Source organism: Coptis chinensis, chromosome 3 (genome assembly GCF_015680905.1).
Source record: "Coptis chinensis isolate HL-2020 chromosome 3, ASM1568090v1, whole genome shotgun sequence".
NCBI lineage: Eukaryota > Viridiplantae > Streptophyta > Magnoliopsida > Ranunculales > Ranunculaceae > Coptis > Coptis chinensis.
In genome coordinates this window covers 3,012,410-3,030,080 of record NC_141458.1, presented here as the reverse complement: position 1 = coordinate 3,030,080, position 17,671 = coordinate 3,012,410, and the positions used below count along the sequence as shown (strand labels likewise).

Here is a 17,671-nt window from a genome sequence, read left to right as displayed (position 1 = left end):
AATCATACAATACGAGTTTAGATCTCAATGCATATAGATTGACCTACCTGCTCCGAGGATAGTATTTTTGTCATTTAAACTGAAAATAAACAAAATAGTAAAAAACATGACAGTGAACATAAGGATTTATTGTCAATCACATAACTTTCATGTGTCTGATTAAGCATAATCTACAATGAATAACCCATTTAGCATAGAATGTTGTACGAAGTCAGTGTAAAGTTGATATTTCGAGATTAATCTTTCTGCAATAATTTTTTTTCAATCAGTTTGAACTTTGAAGTGTTTATTTACTTTTAGGCTGAGTCCGAGCTAGCTTCAGCAGGACATTCATGGGTAGAGTTGTACATGTAGGCTTGTAGGGTAAGGATGTTCTAACTTGCAAAACTGCACAGTATGGCCATTATTGACAAGTTTTTTATTTTATCATTATGTTAAAATTATAGAAAAAATGTGCATCCAACTTAATTAAGACCAGTTAATGATAAGTGAAAATTGTCAAGGATTTCACTTGTTTCAACATTTAAATGACATAGTTCCCAGGATTTCACTTGTTTCAACATTTAAAAGAACTAGTAAATAGCTTTCGTAAGGTGTATACATCATGGGATAACGCCTTAATTACATCTGTCAATATCTTTGCAGGTGGTTCCTACCATATCTTGGCTGGGTGACCATTATTTTGAATGAAATCCTATGATCATGGTGTGTTGTCTTTGCTTTGAAATTCTATTATTCTAATGGTCCAGGAACATTATAATGATGATACGGCCGGTTGTATTGATTTTGTGACCCTCAAAGTCTAACTATTTTTTCCCGCACCAATCGATACAATCACCGCAAAAGATATTTCCTTGTCCATTATGCCTCCACTACCAATTAAGTACCACCACTGCCATCTACCACTACCTAAGCGTACAGTTGTGTAACTGCATTCACAAGGAAATTAAGAGAATTCACCTGTTCGATGGGAACTTGCTGGGAGTGAACTAGATATTTTGAAACCAGGAAATTCACTTCAACAAAATATATAAATTGAGTGGAGAAACATATCAGAGTATGAATACTGAATAGAGAGGATGAGTCAGACAAACGATGTAGAAGAGGTTTACTGTACCTAAGTACCATTTAAAATATTCAAAAGTTTTAATAATTAAATCTAGTAAAGTAGTAAGTAGCAGTCGTGGGGACTACTATGTGTTTGACTGCAAATATAATAATATCTAAGAGTTCATAGCCCTTTGCTTTTTAATCTTTTGAATTGAAGTCACCTTATCTAATACTGGCATTCCGGCACGGCGCATAGGCGCGGTTACATCCTTATTTGGTGTTCACTGTAAAAATAAAAAATAATAAGTACTACTATATAATTTATTGTAAAGTTAAGAGATGGATTGTTCTGTAATTTAAATAAAGTATAGGAGCTGTTTTATAAATTAAAATAGTTAGATGGCAATTTCATAATTTGTTGATAAAATATGAGCAATGCGCTAAATAAAAAGAGAAGCATCTAAATTTTACCAATCAAATGCTAGTCTTACCTTTCCATAACATATCTTATTACATATCTACATTTTAATAATAATTGTAATAATAGAAATTGTACAGGAGTATTATAGAGAAAGGCCACTGTTCACCGAACCATCCTCTTTAAAGTAGTTAAATATGCATATGAAGATACCTCATCGAATTGAGGATGGACTTCAAGTAAGTCCGCAGCACAGCTTCAACAAGGTATCATATCAGTGTGTTCGGATTCACTAGGGTGAATACGTCTCCTAAAAGGTGTAGAGAATATGCCCCATGGTACTGCAGTAATCTTGGTGCAACAGCTCAAATGCCGGAGGTAAACTATACACTTGTATAGAGAAGTGAACAAGAGTGATGATTACCTAGCTAGCTAGCTAGTTTTAATTTCTTTACATGTCGATGAAAGTTTTATATGTAATGGTCCCGTCTAACTATTAAGGAAGAAGGAAGGTCGATGATATATGTACGTTTCAGATGCAGATAAAGGAGGGTCTGCCTTAACCCTATTCATCTTTTTCAAAAAAAAATAATAATAATAATTATCACCAGGGCAACGTGATGATAGAAACATAACGAAACATAATTAGTCACGTTGCTTTCAATTCCTTAGTCCCTCCATCTTAATTCTAATTCCTCCATTGCCTAATGAATGGTCCATATCATCACCATCAGAATTTATTCAGAGCCTTCAATGCCTTCAATATTCTCAATCTAACACGTACGAATTCTACTTACATGGGAATTAACATCTTTATATTCAGCCCACCATTTCAATCCTGTATGGCCAACACATACCTCAACTATTCAACCAAGTGATCACCAGGCCAACCTCAGTTTCCTCTCTATATTCATGGAAATCTCTGGCAATAGAACACTACTAAGTTTCATTAATAATGACGAAAAGAGCTCCCAAAAATCACCTCAGCTTGAAATATATGAACCTGATCCTCAAAACAGTCGACCTGCAAAATATTATACAGCTTCATTGACGGACCCATATTCCCCTCCGAGTCCTGAGTCGCCATGGGCATGCACCCCTACTAATCCCTCACCTCCTTCAACTCTTCTCTACCAATGTATTGCATCACTACACCGTCATGATGGAAATATTTTCTCCATTGCAGTATTGCATGGCAGTGTGTTTACGGGTTCAGAGAGCAGTCATATTCGTGTATGGAAGCAGATGGATTTCGCAGAGAGGGGATACCTTAAAACGAATTCTGGCGATGTTCGTGCCATATTAGCTTACGGTAACATGCTCTTCACAACACACAAGGATCATAAAGTTCGGGTATGGAGCGTGACAAATAACTCTGGTGATTTTCGTTCACGGAAACTCACAATGCTACCTCCGCAAAACTCATTTCGCCTCTTCTCAAGGAAGAAAACGTTACAACACCAAGATTGTATCTCATGCCTCGCTTACTACCATGCAGAAGGGCTACTATACACCGGTTCCTGGGATAAAACAGTAAAAACTTGGAGGGTATCGGATCAAAGATGCATGGACTCATTTGTAGCACACAATGATGCTATCAGTGCAATTGTTGTAAACCAAGAAGATGGCTCTGTGTTCACCTGCTCATCTGATGGGTCTGTTAAGATATGGAGAAGGGTGTATGGAGAGAATTCACATACACTCACTATGACACTCAAGTTTCAACTTTCACCTGTGAATGCCTTGGCCATAAGTTCTTCTCTCAACTCTTGTTACCTTTATTCGGCCTCTTCGGACGGACTTATTAGCTTCTGGAAAAAGGAGAAGATTTCAAGTAGATTCAACCATGGAGGATTCTTACAAGGTCATAAATACAGTGTTCTTTGCGTAGTAGCTATGGAAAGATTGATCTTTAGTGGTTCAGAAGATACTACAGTAAGGATTTGGAGGAGAGAAGAAGGCAGTAGTTTTCATGAATGTTTAGCTGTGTTAGATGGACATCGAGGGCCTGTTCGATCCTTGGCTGCTTGCCTGGAGAATGTTGTTATGGGATTCTTAGTCTTTAGTGCAAGTATGGATGGAACATTTAAGGTGTGGAGAGTCAGGATTTTTCCTGAAGAAAAGAACACGAGCAAATATGAGAGAGTCCAGCGTGATCCAAAGCTGAAACTCATGGAATATGAAACAGTGAAGCGCAGTGATCTAGACACCAAATTCATGGAGTGTGAAATAAGTCCCGTGTTGTCTCCATCTTGGGTACAGAAGAAGCTCCAAGGTGACCATTTATTTCATTAAAATAAAGATTCATTAGAGCAAGTCCAATGGAGAGCTGCTATAACGGGCTGCTTATAGTACCGTCATGTAGGAGTTTTAGCATTTTTGGCCGCCCAACTAAATTTGAGAGATAAAAAACTCAAAATCAGTTCCAATGAAGGCGTACGTTGAAGATGGAGGTGTTAAAGGGATACGGACGGTACAAGTTTCTGTAGTCCGTCTATTAGTTGTTGCAAATTTAAGTTGAAATGGACAAACGACACAGTTTTTGCTATCCATCGAAATTTAACACACAGACGGCAAAAATTGTGTCGTCTTTCTCCCGAAACTTATTATGGTAACTGCTAGACAATGCCACAAATTTAACTGGGTTTATCACACTAGCCAAATTTAAAAGTTTTCTAGCAGTCCCATTGAAATGACATTTTGGTTTTTCGGGTGCTATAGCACCCATTGGACTTGCTCTTATAAGCTCCAAGTCTGAAATTTTTATGTGTTGTTAGTCTAGTTACTAGCCTGCTAGATATGTTAGGAATGTTATAAAATTAAATGGACTTGGACAGTTGACAACATTTCATGAGACGATGAGAATGTTTCTGTCCAGTTCAGATATATGTATCTATCCGCCTTAAGTGTGGTGTTTCAATAAAAATTTTACTTTTGTGTTGGTTTGCAGTCAAGATGATGAGCAGTACTTCTCAAGTTGACTAAGACTCTTCTAACCAGGTTAAGGTGGTTCATGGGCCATAGCATTTCGAAACAGATTTTTACTATTTGTTGGATCAAATCTAAAGATCGGACTCTGTGCCGCCATGTCAGACAGTTGCCGAAAATGCTATTAAAAAACAATCTAAAAATCCCTCCTGTCTAATTTGCACATCACTTAGGGCATTTCCAATGGGAGGTGTAAAGTGGAAATTTTATACTCCAAATATTAAAAAACTCTTCCAATGGGGGTGCTATACCGTAGGTAATAGTGTATTAGCTAATAAAGAGGTTGGGAAATTCCCCCTCTCGCTATTAGTTAATAAAAAACCCGGGCGACACTCGAACTGACATCTGAGTGAAATAATTTTCGGACGTCACTTGGAGTAACGTCCCTTTCTAATTCTAAAGTAATTTTTTAACTTGGAGTGACGTCCCAGTTTAAATTAAAGAAGGACGTCACTTGGAGTGACGTCCGAGTTTAAAATATATATTTTTTTTACACTCTTCCATTGGAGAGTATAGAGTGTGGATATTTATAAGCTATACAATACTATACAATTAGAGGTGTAAAATCCTAATGGCACCTACGTGGAGCCTAGGTGGAGGTGTAATTTTACACCCCCCATTAGAGATGCCCTTAGGCAAACACAAACTCAAAAGTCATAGAAGTACTCCAAAATGAGCATATGTAAATACATAATGCACTACTAGTCTTCTACACAACTCACTAGTACCAAGCGCAAAGCCTTCTGTGTCTGCCAGTTACAGTATGAAAATGGTTAAACATGGTAAGATCAGTTCATTGAATCTTGAGACATCCAATCACAAAATTTACATTATAGAATCTGACGGATGTGGAAAGTTTGCTTTACGCTGCAACATTAAAGATGTGAATCATATTTTGAACACTCACAGGGGGGGGTCGCAATTAGTAATCAAGTGAACACAACCAGCACTTTTAGAGTTTTAGTAACATTATTAGTACGGCTAGGCTTTCTGATCCCTTTTTGTTTGTAATACTGCACTTGATGCCTCTCACTCAAGTTATTTCTGTGTCTTTCAATCACAAATTCACAATTAAGCTAAAAACACACTTTTACTGACTGTATCTTGTATCAAGGTTTCTAATGTACTACTGATTTGCACGTCAGTTTTTCCTTGCATGTGTAGGAGCTGCTTTAGAAATACTGTCTGCCAATGTCATGTTTGCTCACTATCATATCACAATATTTGGGCTTGTCTAGGGGCAGCAGTAATGTACTCTGGCAACCAACTACAGAAGGAACCTTGGGCTGATTATTGCTTAATACAAGCAACTTGGCACAGTTAAATTTTCTTAAGCAAGCGAGATTATAAGACACCCCATCAGTAAATAAGAAAGTGGACATTCATGTGACATAAGGAAATATGCTTCAATTAACCAAACATTCGAAATGTTCTCTTTTTCAATTTCATTTTTTTCTCCTTTTTCCTCTTTTTTTTTTTTTTCCTTATCTTTCGATTTTTGTACACTACAAGATTACAGAGTACTTGATATCTGGACAAGAGATGGAAAAACTTCAAACGAACCGTTCAGAAGAAATAGAGAATTACTTCACTCCTTCTGGGACCAAACTAAAAAAAATTGAGGATTGGTCTAGTAATTTGCTAACAAAACCAATGTCAATATGTCGGATGGTACAGAGCCAGATGGAGGTAAATTCTGCAACACATCCCTACGCAGGCTTCGAGATCATTAGCCAACTTTGGCGGTTGTTCAAAGAAGCCCATTTAAGGATGACTACATCAATATACCAACACTAGACAACCCCTTGATACTAAATTCGTAAAACCATTTTGTCACTGCTGCTCCCTGACAATGGGAACAAAAAACGTAAAATAAAAAACTCTGATCTTACTTTCATTTTGCCTGCCTCGGCTGACGTTTTCTCTTTGATTTCAGATCAACAACAATGATCGAGATGTTGTCTAAGCTGTTCTTCCTATATGCTAGATCAGTGAGATGGTCAGCAACAGCTTTTGCAGGAGGAGATGATGTCTCATCAGCCAATGTGGATCGCCTCAGACGCTTCAACAGGTGACGAGCTATTTCCCCTACCTCATCATTTGCCATCACATCCCAGAGCCCATCGCTTGCAACTACCAAACACTCATCTTCTTCACTCCTTGTGGTAAATGTAACTTCAGGCACTGGAATAATCCATGGTCTCAAATACCTGTCACCTGAAACAATTAAAGCATAACCCAGTGAGCAAAGCATGTGCTACCACCAAAGTGGGAGAAGCAAAGCCGAGTAAAATACCACTAGTTCGAAGTATAGGGGGTAAATGGGCTCTGGGAATTTGGCAGACCACCCCAGATGCAAATCAATGTAATCAACAAGTAACCTCTTTTACACCTGTAGGTAAGATATGATCCCACATCTAGTCCTTCCATATATGGTAATTGAAGAAATGAAGCACACTTAACTAATCGTAGGAATTGAAAAAAAAAAAATGTATGTATCTTCAGAATTGAGAACTAAATTCTTCTTCCTGTATTAAAAACTTTAACGTCAAAGCATAGATGAAACCAACATGGGCAGGTCTATTTTCTCTGAATATGGGGAAGGCAAGTCTAATTCCAATTAATAATGGGGGGTCAGGTCTAAATAACTCAAAATTTTATGAAAATATAAGAATGCACGTGAGCACATGGCATACATGGAAAATATTCAAACCTGAAGTATAACGGGGATATGCAATGAAAAAAATATATATATTCTAAGATAAGTAACCAAATGCCCAAATCTGCACGCTTCACAGTTAAATATGCTTCCTTGATAAAAAAAAAAAGTATGTTTATGAAAATGAAATGGAACTTGAATTACTGACCTACCATAAACCCCACTCACCACCGTATACCTGTAAACTCATGCTAACAACCCGTGCTTACTACTAGGTGATAAGTTGTAAACCTAGAAGAGGAGGATCCCAGACAACAATAATGGAAGCAAAACAGCACATTAAAAGTGAACTTTTCACAGAAATTGTCTCAAGCATCAAGTAAGGTCTATGTTGCATGGCAAAAGTTACGTGAGTTGGAATCTGACAAGGGTGTCAGGTCTACATTGCATACTACAGGTACTAGAATTAAAGTCTGCCTCCGGCTCCACATGAATCGACTCGCATCTTAATCAGCTTTTCTAGTCTTTTCAGGAGTTTCTAGATAAAGTGTCACACACAGTGCCACACATAATCTGAATCTTCAAGCGCCCAACCTTGGGTTCGCAAACTTAAAACTGACTTCATCGTTTGTAGGTCTCTTAGTAACTCTAAAATGGTTCTATGAGAAACCACATGCTACGCTTGGTGGGATTGTTGCCTGATGTTGAACCGGCTAGGTTCAAAAGGGTGAGCTGTCAGCTCAAGCTACACCAATTGGTTAACTAACTGGTACGTTTAACAAATGGACGCCAAAAGAGATAGAAGTACATTTAAATGAACTTCTGCCTAGTCTTTACTTCCTTCTTATCTACCAACAAAGTGTTCCTCCCTAGTAAGTGTAAAAAACTTATAACATTCTAATTTGAACACAATAAGCTTGACGAACTATGCCAACTCTATAAATAAGGGCGCTGTGTGAAGGCCTAGGTTCAAGGGGCTCACTTGGGACAGCCTCTTCTGAGAGTTGATCATTTTCCATATAAAAACAAACATTAAAAACATAAGAAAGACAAACTAAGAAGTTAAAGAAGAAGAGTATGCCTACTATATTTGTGCTTACAGCAAACATAAATTAAAAGTGTGTTGCTTAAAATCCTGAAAGGAGGTCAGAATGCAATAGCAGTTGGCGTGCCCACCTACATGAGGCTCTAGGACAACTTCATGGAGCTTCGTCTTGTTGAGGACGGCTTCACCACACTTTTGACTAAGTTAATAACACAACAAGACTATGTCGAAATGACTGGGCGGCGATAATCTATCATTTAACTTATCGAAGAATTCAAAATGACCCTTTATACTCAATGAAAATGGAAAGTTTAAATGCACAAACATTTATCCATAAGACTTGCCCTCTTGCAATGAAACGCTCATGAATAGATTCTTCTGGACATCTGCATACATGTTTTAGAAGTCTACCCAGGCTATGATCAATACACCATATATATACATAGAAACCAGAAAGCAATGAGATGTACTACATTTGGGGGAGAATATACCAATAGATCTCGACATGGCGAGCACTCCAAACACCCTTGCACCATTCCAATTTATGACTCTCCCTCCTCCTTCCTCAATCCTCATCAGCTCATCCTCCCTGTCAGGCTGTAAGATCACAAAACAAGAGGCCTGAAAAGCTTTACCAAAACATAATCTGTGGTACAGAGCATTAGTTATACAACTGCTAACAGACACAAGACAGAGATATTATAAAGAGCCATTGACATAAATGGAGCTTCTTTCGAGCTATGCTAAATTGTCATTAGTGAACAATGACTTGGACTAAATCTTCGTGCAAGGTCCAACTTAAATGTGTGAGCGGGAGAGAGAGTTAAAAATAACAAGGATTTCAATGCAAATATTTTGGTAATAGCTTCATGACAAATCAGATTTATTGCAAACAAACTAGTGTAATTGAAAGTTGAAGTTTTCTTATATTATATTCTTATGCGCATGCAAGTAGAGAACAAAACTGAAGTCGATTTGAGATGAAACTCTCAAGATAGTATATCTATAGCTTGAAAAATATCAAAACCTAGCACGTGAATCCTAGTTGCATGACATAAACCTAGGAAGATTACACTTCTAACCTCAAATTTGGGAAGAACGTTCCAGCTATTGAAACAATATAATGATGATTTCATGTAAATTATTCTCTTGAGTAATTTACATGATGTAATTGAAGACTCCCATGCATTTTAGCAGCCATGTCAGCCCCTTTCAAAACCATCATTTCAATATGAATCGTCGTAAATATATACACAATGACTAGAACTTCCATAACCATAATTTGACTATGAAATGTCATAAGTGGTATACTAGAAGGTATCATAAGAATATCACTTCAAAATTGAATCGAAATGACTAAGTGCTTTTGATTTATTTCAAAGAAAAGAAGATATATGCATTTTGAACAAAACAAAGTCCATGTATGACCTTGTGATCAACACTTAATTGGATGGTTCCAGTCCCTCGGCAAAGTATCGCCCTTGAATCACCACAATTGGACGTAATGATCTGACAGCCAGATAAAGCCACTACCACAGCCGTTGACCCTACTATTTCTGGGGCAATTGATTCCTCAGAGACCTTGTCATCAGTTCGTTCAAAGCCACTAGAAAATGCGTCCTCCCACCTTTGACGCCATCCATTTCCAGTTGTGTCCCCTCTTTCCCATTCTTCTGCAACCACCTCATGCACTCTCTCCGCACAAAACTTAGCAACCTACGGAAACACCGGTAGAAGTGTTTGCAAATGTGTCATTAATACTTTAGACCAATAAGAAACAAAAATTGCAGAATTTAATGTGATGAAAATAGTTAACAAATACGGAATTCTTGATTTTTTTTTTTTTTTTTTTTGAGATTGAGAGCATCTCAAAACATAAGTGTGACACACACATACCAAAAGGACTGGTTATAGTATCATCAATCAAATATTGGTTTCTAAGATGGAATCCTACCTGGCTTAACGCAAAACCATCCAAACTGTGCTTTGTGTTAATAGTCCCGCATCCCCCTTGTGTAGTGTATAAACACTCAGACACAACACGACTAATAGGGGAGAGTATTAACAAGATTAATTAAGTACTTGAAGTAGGTTCTAAAACAATGAAGATTATATCACAGACTTTTTTTCCACGAAAAAAGTAATACAAAATTTTTTTCTAAAGTAATGTGAAAGAAGATAAAAGCTCCATTTAATGGTTTTTTTTCTTAAGATACTGAAATTAAAGCTTACAAATATGCATCATCTTCATTTAAACCAAACTTATCTAAATAACGCATAAACTAGATTTTCCAGAAGCTCTAAAAATTCAATATTGTTTATTGTCACTCTCTTGGTAAAATTTAAAACTAACCCACATCTGATAAGTTGCATAAATTTCAACCAACGGGGTCAAATGTAAATATGTAATCATATACAGTACAAAATGTACAACGTGCACTTAAGAGTCTTGGACAGAAACACTAATATTAAGTGGTACACAATTTTCTTTATTTAAAGCCCTTTCTTCATGGAACTGTAGAAGACTGCTAGTACTAATGGGCTCACGTGCAGTATACGTGGCGCTGAATCAGATAGTCTGTCCTTTTCACTAAAAAAAGTCAAAAGTACTCTTGTCTCTGTGTTATTCAACGTGTCTTACATGCGCCATATCTATCTCAGGACCACTTTCGGTAACAACTGTCCAAGTGGGTCCCAATTCCTCCAAAACAATTTGGAAACTCCCCCTTCGCAGCATTTCAAAACCTGAATACTCGACACCTGTTCTAAAATTTATCACGCGTTACACGACTCTTTCAGACAAGTGCCGTTCCGTTTTTCAAACCGTCCACCTACCTTCCTAACGTGGACCACTGCTTTTTCACCTCGTGTCCACTAATAACAGTTCTAGACTGACACACTACCTCATCAAAATCGATACCATTATTGCCTCCATGTTTGCCACGTTTATAGTACGAAAAATAAAACAAGACATAAATTCTCAAGTCAAGCAATCTAGACAGGTGTCTTTCTATAAATCAAAGGAGCTAAATTTTGAAAGCTGATTTCTGGACTGAGTAAAATAAATCACATGAGATCTTCAGCGTATCTCAACTTCTCTGACAATCCCGGGAGTAATATTAATTAACTATTCTACGTCTAAAATCATGCCACGTAATAATAACTAATAAAAAAAAAATCACAAAACAGAAATATACCTGAGCACCACCATGGCCATCATAAACACCAAAGAAATGAACGGGAGAGATTTCACCAGAAACTCTACTACCGGGAGCAGTGCATCCACCCACGTGATCACACGTGCGTGACATAAAACCCGGAATGACAGAAACAGCATCTTCCATTTCTCTCCGTCTTCCTATCACTGATGCAAAACCCCAAGTCACCCCCTTATTTCTTCTCCCCACACAACTTTCTCTCACTGTTACTGCTACTTCATCAGCGTTATCTGCCACTGCTACTTGTCTCGGTACTGGTACTACTTGTACTGCTTCTTCAATCACTACCCTTGAAATCTCACCAGAAGAAGAGCTTCTAGGACTAATAATAATGGACATATCGCATGATGAGCTGCGACTATCTTCTGTTCCGAATATTGAAGATGCCCTTGAATCTGTTGAAACCAACAACTCGCATTCAGGTCTAGATCCTTCTTTAACCACTTCTTCTTCTTCTTCTTCTTCCTGCCCCAACTCCATATTCATCCCAGACTGAAGAAATAATACTTCTTTTTTAGAAGAGAGATAAAAAGAAGAATGTGAAAAGGCGAAGCAGAGAGTTTAAATGAGTTAAATGAGGAAAAAGAAAATAAAAAATGACACGTGTGGAGAGAGATTAATGAAAATATGACACCCAAACTCTTTAAATGAAAACCAGTCGTACTGTCGTCCTTGTTTTAAATTCTAAACACGTAATTGACATTTTTTAATCAACGGTTGGTATTGTTCCACGGTGTTGTACTTTTTACTGTGTAAGTAGGAGTTGCGTTGCTATCACGTTGAGTTGTGAGGAGAATTCATATTTGATGGTTTTCGAGTGAGAATGTGACACGTGCTTGTTAGTTGGCTAATTTGATTAGTTTTGGGGGGACGACAAGCTAGGAAGCTGTAGAAATACAGCTAGTCAGCTATCCTCGTTCCTATTAAAGTAGTGGGTGGGATCTTGTTTTTTTTTTTTTTTTTGGTTCTGAATAATCATCAAATAAGGTCACATATCTGTCCAATTTTTAAAAACGAATTAAGGTCACAACGCACAATAAGATTACACAATATATTATCAAGTTAAATTATTATGAGTTTGATAATAGACATATAGCACAATATAGTAATATTACTTTATTTTTTCCAAAAATCTATTTAGACTCTCTTAATAACTCCATATCTTATCTCACAATCTGGCATCCAAATTATATTTCCTTTTTTCAATAATAAAAAAAATAAAAATAGAAATAAATAAATAACTAATAATTTATCCAATTAAAAAACTAACACCCAAAATAGTAACAAATAAATAATAAAAATCTGGCCTATATTTCCACAAACAAAGTAAACAAAAATATATAAAAGAAAAGTAAAAAAATAAAACCCTATGCCCTAAAAAAAATTAGGCACCCAAAAAATTCACTTTCGTCATTCTCAATCCCCTCACTCTCTTTCTTGTCACAAAATTTCATTTTTTATCAATTTAGTTTACATTATTTTTGAATGGAGAAAAAAAAATCATATAATTATTTATCTATTGGCTTAAACAAATATTTTGATGATAATGTCAAAAAATATGACGATTTGTTTAACAAATGCACCCAATTCATTTTTAATTTTTTTTAGAGTTGAGGTTTATTTATCTTTTATTTTATTATTTGGTTTATTTATTTGTAGAAATATAGACAATTTTTTTTTTAATTGTTATTTTGGTTTTAGTCATTTAATTAGATATGTTATTTGGTATTAATTTATTTCTATGTTTGTTTTTTGAATTTTAGAAAGATAATAGGATTTTGATGGTCATGTATTAAATGGAGTCATGAGGGAGTTATTAAAGGGGTCAGAGGAGAACTACTACATTTTTTTTATCGCAAATCACTATCATACCAATTTTGTACCCACCGTATTTTTTTCGCAACTTAACCATGTTTCATGTAAATTGTAATTAGAATTTCGACATCATCTGTTATTATATAGGTAGGGCACAGTGTGCCTTCCGCAGTCTGTAGTGTGCGTCCATTGAGTTGTATAGAGGTTTGTGTCTGTTAATACAGGAGGTCGTTTAGTGAGTGTCCACTGTACAAACTTACTATGTGTGTTTCCTGCTAGCAATCAAATTATGGGCAACAACAGAGACCAGTGGAAGCATTTTCGACTGCACGTTTACCATAATATTTCAACAACAACTAGTTATCAATCTCGTTGGGAGAAAAAAGACCCTTAAATGGAAATGTGTCCGATGATTGAGATTTATAGGAACCATGTCTCTGAAAAATCAGTTGACATCCTTATTAATCTACAGTCTAAACAAGTTTTTGAAGACTGGAGCACTACTAGATGCATCAGCAGAAAGCATACTAGTGAAATATAACAAGTTTATTTAAGTAAGGTGGTTGCGCATGCGGCAGGCTTGTAGCCTTGTAGGCGTGTTATAGCAATACAAACATAGACGAATGCGAGTTAGTTTTTGACAGAGGCAAATTGCTGCAGAAAGTCAAGTTTTTATTCAGAATAGAGACAGAATGCATAATGATAATTAAAACTCCGCAGCAATAACGGTGTTTGTAATTTTATTTTTTTTCTTTTTGTTTACGAGAATATATAAAATCAAATCAACTTTTGCTTCATTTTTTAACATATTGACCCAACCACAACATGAACTAAGTCTATTGTTTTGACAGTTCAGCTCACACTCACACCACCTAAGAAGGAGTCAAGATCTGGGATCACTACGGCATGCTTGTTTAGTTCTCCAACAACACAAAAATGTTTTTCTTCAGTATTGACAGCTATAACATCTTGAGAGAAAATGCAGTCCGAACCTGGGGAAACCTGTAACACAAACGAGTAAGAAATAAATTGCCTTTCCTTCTCATTGCTTTATTCACAAGTTCGGTATTTTCAAGCACTTGTTCAACTAGAGAAAAATAAGTGTTTGTGTAAGCGATGCTAAGAGGGTGCACTTGGGTGAAACAAAAGACTTCCACGCGACAAGGCTACCAAAGGTTCTTTCTTCAATAGCAATAAGTATCTAAGAAGAATTGGTTGGTAGACTACTGGTTATATACATATCTGTATATCAGGACCAAGTCTATGTTCAAATGTCATTGAAGGTCACAGTATAAAGACTATACAAGACCGGTCATTATACTCGATGGGAAATGTTGTGGGACAAGTGATGATAACTCGATCAAAATTCATGAGCCTTAGGTCGTATTACCAAGGTTCACTCCAACGAATATTCGGACAATGACAATAGTTAGTGGCCGTGTTACATTTTAAATTTTAGTGAACTTAAACTAAAAATTCTGAAAATCCAAAGCTTGTGTGTAATAGTAAAAACGCGGGAAAGATGTTCCAACAAAGGACGTTGCCCAAAAATGAATCACTGAAAGTATACTCATAGACAACTATGAGTTTCTCGGAAAAGGTATGGATTAGCAATAGATTTTTGAGTTTATATATTTCCAAAAGAAAAGAAAAAAATATTAAGAAAATCTCTTAACAGTTAAAGTTCGCCAACAGAACAACTTTAAATAGTATCGGTATGGATGTCACTTACATCGTAAAGGTGGTCTCCGAGCTTCAGTTTAACTGCGCCGCTCTTGTAAACTAGCAGTTTACCCATTAAGCCAGGTGGCAATTCTTCCAAAGTGCAGCCTTTCTCTGACCGCCCTGCAGCTTTGGACGCCTTTGAGTTGTTAGCCATCTCATTACCCTCAGCAGAAGCTGACCGCTTTACAAAAGGAAGAGATGCTGGGAGCTGAAGGAATAATATCCTTTCTTCTGCACCCCCATCCTGAGAATCGCCGACCGAAAATTAGTATAGAGGTTTAAGCATCAATATTAATAGTACAATTCCAATTTTTCTCAATCATCTGATTACCATCAAACCAAGCTCTTCAGCTGGATTCACATAACTCTCATCATAGTCAAATGTTGCTGAAGCCTCTCCAAATTCCTCCTCGTCAAGAAGAACTGAACACCCAATGGACGAGTCATCATTTAGTAGTATAGGAAAGTAAGATGATTTACACTTCATGAAATGAAACAAAGAAAAAAAAAATTACAAGTACAGGACAAGTTCGTGGGCAAAACCTGCCCTTTCTCCCATGATGTGCAAAGACATCAATTAAGCTGCACATCCTGGATGTTGACTAAAAAGAAATATTCCTTCTCTTATGCTATTTAACAAGTACCTGGGTTTCCTGAGTATGGCCTCCTCATGGGCGCACTAACTGGATAGTAACTATAATAATCCTGAAGTGACAAGTAGAGAGATAAGTAACTCAGTGCACGTGAGAGAGAGAGGAGAGAGAGAGATCCTTACCCAGGGTTCTTTATAAACTTTCTCAGCCATCTGAACTGAGGCATGTCCACTACCTAGAAACACACCATAACCATAGACTAATAAACATCATATCTATCTGGCTGTAGTCAAATCCTAACGTATAAAAAACTTTACTTGCATCACACTCAGAAACAGCACCTTGAGATCTGTTCTTGGGAGGACCATATGACTTGATAAAACTTGATGCACTTCCCTGACCAAATGCAATTTGAACAGGTGCTGCTGCAAGATATCAAGAAAATAACCAGGAAAAGGAAACAGTTATCAAGCCTGAAGACTTCCTAAAGCTATGTAACAAAGATACTCCATCTATAAATATGTCTTTGTAAACGACTCGGCAAAAAGAAGGTCGCAAATAGGATGCACAAAGAAGAATCCTCGCAATGTAACTTGAAAAGTTAGAAGAATGTACATTTCTTCTCAACGTTAGGCCTTCCCCGCCCAGAACCATCCTAAAAGACAGAAACAGCAAGTCAGATTAGATTTTAAACCCAGTTTCACACCTAGACTTTCAAATTACTTTGTAAAACAAATATAATTCTATTTGTTATGCTGCATTGGATTTGCTAAAAATATAAGATGCTTTTACATGAGAGACCATCTAATATAGTCTCCATCTTTCTTTTGATCCGCAAATTCAAGCCTAAATACCTTTCAAATAACAGCTGATTTTAGATGCATCTGTTTAAGACTACAAATTAACATGTATCCAAACTAGTAAATGAACTATGTCTTGTAGCACATATGACTATAATGGATGCATTTGGCATACACTGAAACATAGATAATCTCCATATAACTCTGAATATGCATACAATTATAGTCTGGATAAGTGATTAACATAATTAGATTTCTAGGTGCTTCAGCGGATTGCTCGTTTAAGGTTAGAAATTTAACTTTATCTAATTCGGCTCCTTATTAAAAATGTTAAGAGTGGTTATACTTCTAAACTCAGCTCCTTCGTTGGGAATAAACTGGTTGCCTGATTAGTTCAGGGAACGTGTTGTTTCTGGACCGTAACCAATAGTGATGGGATTTCTTGTGTAAACTGGGATGCATTAATATTATAACCTCTTGATTACTCTTTCTGGCGTAAAAAGAACCAAAATGTACTACTACTCGTGCTTCTATAAATTAAACAAAATAAAATAATTAAAAGAATTACGTTGATTCGCCGCAGCAATTCAATTGTCTGAGCAGAATCAACTTCAGCTTTCACTTCACTGCGAAAATTTTAGCAAATGGAATTAATGAAATAAAACAAAGCACATAATTAAGAGCATTAAACAAAAATACCTTTTCAGCGCGGTGGGCTTCGATGGTCTACGAGTTGGTGCTTTGGGGGCAAATCTAACCTGTAAAATAATAATAATTAATAACATAATAAAAAATGTGTATTGATTATAAAAAAATAATGAAATATAGACCTTGCGAGTTGGAGCAGAGGGTTCCGCGTCCATTTGATGTTTGCAGAGAAAGAGAGTTTTTAGATTAAGGAATTATTTTCTAATAGAGATATATGAAAATGGATTAAGAAAAAGGCGCGAGGGAGACAAACAGTGTGAAGAAAGGGAGTGATGGGCGTATTTATAAGAATTAGGACATCCTTTCTTTTGCTTCTCCTATAGTCCATGGGCTATAAAACAATAATGGGCTTATGGGCCAAAATACCGAACAAATTGGGCATGAGCGGAGAGAGAGAGGGAGAGATGGGTTTGTGGGTGGGGAGAGAGAAAGAGAGTTGGGTTTTGGTTGAGAAGGAGGGTTGAACAAGTGGAGAAGAATAAGAGAGGGGGGAGGGTTGTTGCTTGTTGGAAACCCAAATCATGAGTTCGCTCCCACTCACTGAAGGAGAGAGAAAGAAAATGGGAGTGCACAGAAAGAAGAAAAAAGGCGGAGAGTGAAGGAGGGAGAGGGAGTGAGAGAAAGAGAAAGGTGAAAGATTGAGGACATCCTT

General features: G+C 36.7%; 3 protein-coding genes across 4 annotated transcripts; 1 reads left to right on the top strand and 2 right to left on the bottom strand.

Annotated features, from left to right (window-relative positions):
• The first annotated feature begins 2,142 nt into the window (after nucleotides 1-2,142).
• On the top strand, nucleotides 2,143-4,105 carry LOC147507277 (protein JINGUBANG-like). Its single transcript, XM_086599036.1, has one exon. It carries the CDS (start codon nucleotides 2,381-2,383, stop codon nucleotides 3,761-3,763), a length of 1,383 nt encoding a protein of 460 aa, XP_086455162.1. The 5' UTR covers nucleotides 2,143-2,380; the 3' UTR covers nucleotides 3,764-4,105.
• A 1,738-nt stretch (nucleotides 4,106-5,843) lies between these two features.
• LOC147507276 (putative protein phosphatase 2C 6) lies at nucleotides 5,844-12,268 on the bottom strand. 2 transcript variants are annotated; one of them, XM_086599994.1, is made up of 4 exons: nucleotides 11,358-12,268; nucleotides 9,589-9,876; nucleotides 8,652-8,757; nucleotides 5,844-6,673 (listed from the first exon to the last, which is right to left on the bottom strand). In XM_086599994.1, exons 1-4 carry the CDS (start codon nucleotides 11,862-11,864, stop codon nucleotides 6,351-6,353), a joined length of 1,224 nt encoding a protein of 407 aa, XP_086456120.1. In that variant the 5' UTR covers nucleotides 11,865-12,268; the 3' UTR covers nucleotides 5,844-6,350. The 2 variants fall into 2 exon arrangements, with proteins under 2 accessions (XP_086456120.1, XP_086456121.1); XM_086599995.1 differs by lacking the exon at nucleotides 9,589-9,876 and having other exon boundaries at nucleotides 11,358-11,996.
• A 1,576-nt stretch (nucleotides 12,269-13,844) lies between these two features.
• On the bottom strand, nucleotides 13,845-17,300 carry LOC147507275 (uncharacterized). The gene is made up of 10 exons (XM_086599035.1): nucleotides 17,142-17,300; nucleotides 17,011-17,069; nucleotides 16,880-16,937; nucleotides 16,127-16,166; nucleotides 15,853-15,936; nucleotides 15,694-15,746; nucleotides 15,563-15,623; nucleotides 15,250-15,341; nucleotides 14,926-15,162; nucleotides 13,845-14,195 (listed from the first exon to the last, which is right to left on the bottom strand). The coding sequence occupies exons 1-10, from the start codon at nucleotides 17,172-17,174 to the stop codon at nucleotides 14,046-14,048; spliced, it is 867 nt and encodes a 288-aa protein (XP_086455161.1). The 5' UTR covers nucleotides 17,175-17,300; the 3' UTR covers nucleotides 13,845-14,045.
• Between the last annotated feature and the right edge of the window lie 371 nt (nucleotides 17,301-17,671).